Below are 7,260 nucleotides of genomic sequence, written 5' to 3'. Positions count from 1 at the left end.
ACTCACAAAGATACCCTTTTATTTATTTATTGTTATGGATGGATTAAAGGAGAAACGTGGATAATATAGGTGATTGATAATTGCTTGGGTTGTTCTTGGTTTGAGCATCAGCATGAGCCCTATCAGACTTGTTTCTATCTGTCTCAAGAAATCTTTCTAGTTACTAAGCTCCCTTGAATTTCTTGCCTCTGGTGGCTCAGGGCTGAGGGGAGAGTTGTTGGCCCATTTTTCAATATGCGTCCATTGCTTAAATGTGAATGTATATTAGTACATGTTATTGTGTCTCTCAAATGAAAAGTATATGTATATTATACTCTTATTTCCTTTTCCTCCGTATATACACTTTGTCTTAAGTCAAACTCAGTGTAAGTTGATCAAGTTTTCAGAAAATATTAACATGCACAATACAAAAACAATATCGTTAGATATATCGCGGAATATATTGCTAAATATAAACTCAATTAGACCTTACAAAGTTTGACTTCAGAGAAATCTAATACAAAGTAAAAATAAACAAATGCAGTATATAAGAACATCAATGTGATTCTTATTTTCCTGCTAGCTACCCACAACATCACATGCCTTAAAAGGAAGGGCAACCTACTGTATAGCTGAACTGGAGATGGGCATGGCGTTTTCGCTCTAGGGAGCATTTGTTGATGATAGTAAATTAAAAACAAATAGCAAACCACTTTAGAAAATGTTAATTTTCTTTTCATGTCCATGTTAGTGTTGAAAACATGCATGAAAATTTTCACGAGAGATGGAACAATAGTTTTTCATCAATGAAAAAACAAAGCTAAGTAGTTGAGAAATGTCAAAAATTTGTCATCCAACTTGGTTTTTTTTTTACACAGATTGAAATACTTTGGCATTTTATACATGAATATGTGCATGTTTGATTTTTTTAAATAATTTTTATCATTACAAAAAATAATCGGTAAACATGACCAAATGCTCCCTAGAGCGGAATTGAGTACTCTCGCAATTTCATAATGTAGTGCATATATTTTAAGTCAAATGAAACAAACTTTGACCAAGTTTTTTTAGAAAAACATTTACATCTATAATGCCAAGCATATATCATTAGATTCATTATAAGAAGTATTTTCATATTTTAGATATTTGGGATTATAGATATAGATAGTTTTCTCTATAAACTTGGTCAAAGTTCACAAACTTTCACTTTAAAAAAATTATATATACTATATTATGGAACAGAAGGAGTATTTGAATTTATACCAAAAGATGATGGCTTTGTCCTTTGCAATGCATGCAAGAGGCTGATGACAGATAGCTCATCTAACTTGATTGGTCGACACATTTCATTATGTAGTAACAATTTAACCTATGATCAACAATACTATGAAAGATAATTAACTAATACTGTAATAAAACCACATAGAAAATAAATAGACGAGACTTCACTCACGCCGGAAGAACCACGCAGCAAAGCGTGTGTCATGATCTAGTACTATGTTACGAGTGAGGGAGGGGTGGCACCTCGTGGGTATTAATGGCGGAGACGTGGCACATAGACAAATGGCATGAAAACTGTTGCACTATGCATGATATATTCTCTAGTTTCGCACCATGTTTCAATGCCGAAATGATTTATTTCTGTATTTGCATATAAAGGAAACAGTTTGTCTAATTCACATCTAGATGTTTTTTAAGGATGTCACATCTAAACTCCCATAAATATATAATGCAGCAACAAGAAATAAAAAAAACTAGGACAAAAAAATAAACCACAAACAAAGTGGACGTCAGTTTAGATGTGACATAACTATATCACATCTAGATGTGTCCTAAACAGATCCGGAAAGAAAAGGTTCATATATCTCCTGCAAGATTGTTCTCCATATCTTGCCTTTCAAGAGATAATAGGAGTAGTACTAACCATCAGATGACACGAAATGGATGGTTCATATTAATTGGGTAAATTCCAGGTTTTTCTATAAAAGTATATGACAGCCCAAAGTATTGGTGCATAGGAGAATACAGCAAGCACGCACACGCATTGCCTGATGGTGACGACAAGGGAAGAAGAAGAAGAAGCGCACAAAACCATGTGCTAGCAGTATCCCATTAGAAGAGTCTAGAAATAACAGCGGAGAGAGGCTAACTATAAGAGTGTTGTGGCAAACAAACAAACAATCTAGCATACCCTCTCGGGCCTCGGCCAGCAGTTTGGCCAGCTCCAAATCAAGCGGCGAGCGAGCGAGCGAGCGAGCTAGATTCCAGAGGCTACCTAGCGTCACCACTAACCGGTGCACCGTGACGCGGATCTCCCAAGCTGCCCGTTCTCTCCTGCTATTTGGCCAGCCAAAGGCCATGTGACGCTGCTGCTGGTGCTATTTTAAAGCTACTTCTCACCTGATAGCCATTCCTTTTTCCCGCTCCGCGAATGAGACAGCCATCTCCGTCGACATGCCATTGCCACCCTCCCTAAGTCACAGGTTTTGTTTTCTACCGCCATATCTTTTGTGTGGTCGACACACATCAGGCCAACTCCAACTCCAAGGCACGGCTCTAAATGATTCGACCGCGTTCGTTTGAGAATAACGGACAACGACCAAGGTCGCCCGTCTCGACATTGAATCGGCCAAGAGGAGGGCCGGACGGACCGTTGCGGCAGAGAAGAAAGACGATACCGACTATGTCGCCGACGCCGCGGCCGCGTAGCAAGCCGCGCCGCACAAAGGCCATTGTCGACCACAACGAGGCCATTATCGCCAAGGCCATGCAGGCAGTGGCAACGCATGCCCTCATCATGTTAGGGTTGTGCCGACCCGAGCCAGCCATTCTCTTCGCCGCCACCATGGCCGCGACGAGCACAGGCTCGCCGGTCGTTCGTCCTCCGTAGTACCAGTCGTCGAGCTCTCCATAACATCGAAGACGCCCGGTTTTCATCTGCCGCCGCAGCACGCTCAAACCTAGTTCTCCACGTCGTCGGACGGCAGCGTGATCACGCCGGCCACACCTACGCCCATCCGGTCGTCATCGACCTCACCTATACCTGGCCATGAGAAGCCCGGCCCGGATGGCTCGACCCGACCCGACCCGAAAATCCCAGGCCGGGCGAAACCCGAGTGTGCCACTAGTCCGGGCTCGGGCCTAGAAGTTGAGCCCGACGGGCAGATCAGGCCCGGCTCGGGCTTGTGAAAAATAGAATTTTTAGCCGTAGTCGGGCCGAGCCGACCAGATCATGTCGGGCTTTTTTGGGCTTGGGCTTGGGCCGGGCTCATGCCCGATTTAGTAGGCCTGGCGGTCAGGCCGGGCCGGGCTCGGGCCTGGGTTTTTAGCACCGGGCTATTTTTTGGCTCGGCCCAGCCGAGATATGCCCAGGTATAACACCACGCTTGGGTACAGTGGCGCTGGCCAGTCATCTGACGGGATGCAAAGGAAGCATCCCCGGTCGATTCCTACGACCAACCTTCCCGGCGCGTGCAACCTGTTCGACGAAATGCTAATCCTGACGCCGGCGGCTGACGGCCCCGACTACAACTCGTCCATGGAGAACTCATCTACGAGGGTCGTGGCCAAGCCATCCACACCGAGGGGCAAGACCAAGGCTTCGATCCCGAAGAGACCCAAGGCCAAGATGGTGCCGACCACTACAGTGTCCATGAAGAAGAAGAGACCGACGACCATGGCAACTCATGGCATGAAGATGAGGGCATGTATTGCGAAGATGAGGAAGAAGAGGTCAACATTGCGGAGAAGCCATTGTTTATCGATGAGCTCACCCAAAGAGCAGACGCACAAATAAGGAATCAAATCATTCGCACGGGGTCATACACCAAACAAGAGGACATATTGATTTGCGAGAGTTGGATGGAGATAGGCCAAGATCCCAAGACCGGTGCCGAGCAAAAAGGATCCGTTTTTTGGACAAGAGTTCATACAACCTTTCATGAGCGGAGGAAGTTTGCGTCCTACAAGTTTGCGAGCGACCGTGGCATCAAGTCAATCCAAAAGAGATGGGGGTTCATTCAAAAAGAATGCAACAGTATTGTGTTGTGCTTGAGAGCATCGTCCCGTGAGTGGTCTTGGCGTGGGTGACTTGATATGACCTCTCCTATTTTGTTGCTATGCCATGTTCATATTTGTTGCATCTTGTGTCCTTCGCTATTACATTTGTGGCCTTCTCTTTGATTGTGCTGGCATTCCAATCTTTGGAAGCCTTCAAGGCCCGGCATAAAAACAAGCCATTCACTCACACCCATTGTTGGTCGCTCATCAAAGATTGCCCCAAGTTCAAAGATCAATATGTTGCTCCAAAGAAGAAAGGAGGGCCGGCGGCCGTGGCTGGGATTGGAGATGTGTTGAAGAGGCCGAGGGGCCAGACCAACTCGAAGGTCGAGAAGCGTGATGCGGCATCTATCGCCTTGCAAGAAACTTTGCACGACATGATGACTCAAAAGGAAGTAAGGGGCGAGAGGAAGCGACAAGGAAAGGAGGAGCAAATGAAAGATATACTTGGAGCTCCAAACGAAGAAGCTTGACATGGAGGAGGCCACCAAGAGGAGGAAGCTCGACATGGAGGAGGTCGTCCAAACGAAGAAGCTCGCGACCGAGGCCACCAATGCGACACCAAGGCAAAAGAGGTGGCGCTAGTAACCATGAGCGTTGATGTGACCAACATGTCCCCGAAGAGAAGAAGTTGGTTCGAGAGCCAGCAAAAGAAGATGTTTGACCGAGACGCCATGAACTAGGAAGGACTCGGCCATGGACTATGACCGCTCTTTTTGAAGGCCGGCAAGTATGCCGGCCGCTAACTTTGTTGCCGGCGAGAAAACTTGAAGGTTGTTCATTTTGAAGGCTGGCAGGTGTGCCGGCCTCTGGATTTGTTGCCGACGCGGAAACTCGATGGGTTGATCAGTTTGCAGGCTCGCATATGTATGACGGCCACTGGCATGAACTACGCCGTGGTGGTAAAATTTCATTTGCAAAATATTCCAGGCGACCGGACGAGATGTGTTGGCGTGTTAGGCGCACGGCCAGCGCATTCAAAAAAACGATTGGACGCCATTTCATTGTCCTATTCAAACGGATAAAATTCAGATAAAACGGACGTTTTTAAGGTCGTGTGTTGGAGTTGGGACGCCCTTTCACGATCTGCGTAGCTGCTATACTAGTACTGGGGTCATTGTTCCTGCTAGTTGGTAGTAAAACAAATAGAGGCCTCAAACAAATAAATATCGGAAGCGGACAAAGCGAGGCGGGACCGGGCCGGACCCGGCGCGCAGCCGCGGAATATAATCCTGTGCGCTGCGCGGTGCGGCTTATCTGATGTGAGCGCAGCCCGTAGGCCGTAGTGGATTGCCACTTCCTTCCTTGCCTCCTTGCCTTTTCTCTCTCGGGACAGACAGCCTGTGATTTCCTTCTTGTTGTTGTTGTTCTTGTTGCCGGAGGAGGTAGAGGAGGGAGGCGGCGGCGGCATGGACGTGGAGATCCAGCGGCCGCGGGAGGTGGGCAGCTGCAGGGTGGTCAAGGTGGACAAGGAGGCCGCCTGGGAGCTCTTCACCACCCAGGCCGCCAACGAAGGCCGCACTGTGCGTCCCCGGTTCATCTTTCCTCCTCCTCCTCCTCCTCCTTCTTCCCCCAACTCTTTGCCGCCCTTCTCTCGGCCCAATTTCTTGTTCATACTCCGTTCAATTCTCTGAGCCCGGATTCTCGGCGTTTTCGCGCCGTGGATCCTCGAAATCCCGCATTTATAGCCGGAGATCTTGCGGCATAATTAACTGCCTTTGCGTGTTCCATCCTGTTCTTCTGCTGCTCGTGTGCCTTTTACATACAGAAAACAAAAAATCCTGCAAATTGATGAGGAATGCATGGGGCTTGTGATTACTGTGTTCTGCACTCAAATTGCCTTTCTTTTACGTAGACTTAAAAGGTGGCTTTGGTTACATTATCCCTCCATGTTGTGCAGGTCGCCGCTCACTTTGGGGCGTCGTGGTGCGTCACGTCCCTGTCCATGAACTACAAGTTCGAGGAGCTCGCCCAGACCCACCCAGACATGCTCTTCCTCTTCGTCGACGTCGATGATGTCCCGGTAACCAATCATTCATTCATTCCCCTAATTATTCTCCCCTCATGGCTTATTATTGTTTATAGTATCACATCATTCTTCGACAACAAGATTTAGACTGAACTTTCTTCAGAGAAACAGAGAGGGGCTACCTACTCACTCAATCAAATGATAAATTGACTTGACGTTTTGTCAATTATCTCAAAAGATTATGGCATACTCGTTTCTCTATAAACAAGAATTACTCAAGTTTGTAATCTGTTCTGAACATGTGGCCTACTTTAAGCTAAAGCCTCAACGATGTGTGCTGGGCGTATATGCAGGGCGTGTCTTCCAAGCTGGGGGTGAAGGCCATGCCCACCTTCTTCCTCATCAAGGGCAAGGAGGTGGTGAAGAAGATCGTCGGCGCCAACCCGGACGAGCTCCACAAGATGGTGGACGCCTCCGACGACGATTCGCTCGGCTCTGCTGTCACCACTCTCCCTGACATAGTCATCGAAAAATAGCGGTTTTGCCGTCTCTGAATCTTCTCCGAGTGCTGTTCGCTCGGTTCCGGTGTGTGTGTGACTCTGAATCTGATCCGATCTGATCTGATCTGATGTGTGTGCCCCTTCCCGCTAGAGGGGAGTAGGGCGTGTGACTTGGCTACTGGCTAAGGTTAATTGTTGTCGATTAGTAGTACATGCGTGTGTGCTTGTTTTTGGGTTGAAAATATGATGGTTCAGTGTATTGTGCGCACACTTGCCCGTTAATACAGTTGTGTGTGTGGGACTGTCTGACAGGTGCTTGCTCTTCTTTGCTCCCCTTGTTACCAGTGAGCTGAGAGTTCTTCTCTCTGGGGTGATCCTCTAGAGTCGACCTGCAGGCATGCAAGCTTGAGTATTCTATAGTCTCACCTAAATAGCTTGGCGTAATCATACTGAACTTTCTCTGATTATTTATTATTTAAGCAGCTGCTACTGCTATCTTGTTAGCTATGTGCCAATGTGGGTGGGTAGGTAGGATCATATTATCGATCTCGGTGTTGGTACAAGTGCATCTGAATCAGTATTTTAATGTAGGGGTGCATCTGAATCAGTAGGCAGATTCCCACTGAACCTAACCACCTTGGAATGAACAAAACTGCAAGCCTGTTGCCGGCCCAGCGCATCATGTGACCAGATCTCCAGACCAGACCAGCCACATGTCGGATTCAGCTCAGTGGTGCAGCCTGCAGATACTCC

At 47.1% G+C, this 7,260-nt stretch overlaps 1 protein-coding gene across 1 annotated transcript; it reads left to right on the top strand.

Annotated features, from left to right (window-relative positions):
- Positions 1–5,283: 5,283 nt before the first annotated feature.
- On the top strand, positions 5,284–6,816 carry LOC125539824 (thioredoxin-like protein CXXS1). The gene is made up of 3 exons (XM_048703341.1): positions 5,284–5,561; positions 5,939–6,061; positions 6,361–6,816. Exons 1-3 carry the CDS (start codon positions 5,448–5,450, stop codon positions 6,541–6,543), a joined length of 420 nt encoding a protein of 139 aa, XP_048559298.1. The 5' UTR covers positions 5,284–5,447; the 3' UTR covers positions 6,544–6,816.
- The last annotated feature ends 444 nt before the right edge of the window (positions 6,817–7,260 follow it).

The sequence above is a fragment of the Triticum urartu genome, chromosome 2 (genome assembly GCF_003073215.2).
Source record: "Triticum urartu cultivar G1812 chromosome 2, Tu2.1, whole genome shotgun sequence".
NCBI classification, from domain to species: Eukaryota; Viridiplantae; Streptophyta; class Magnoliopsida; order Poales; family Poaceae; genus Triticum; species Triticum urartu.
Note: the sequence above shows the minus strand (reverse complement) of the source record. Positions and strands in the feature narration are given on the sequence as shown.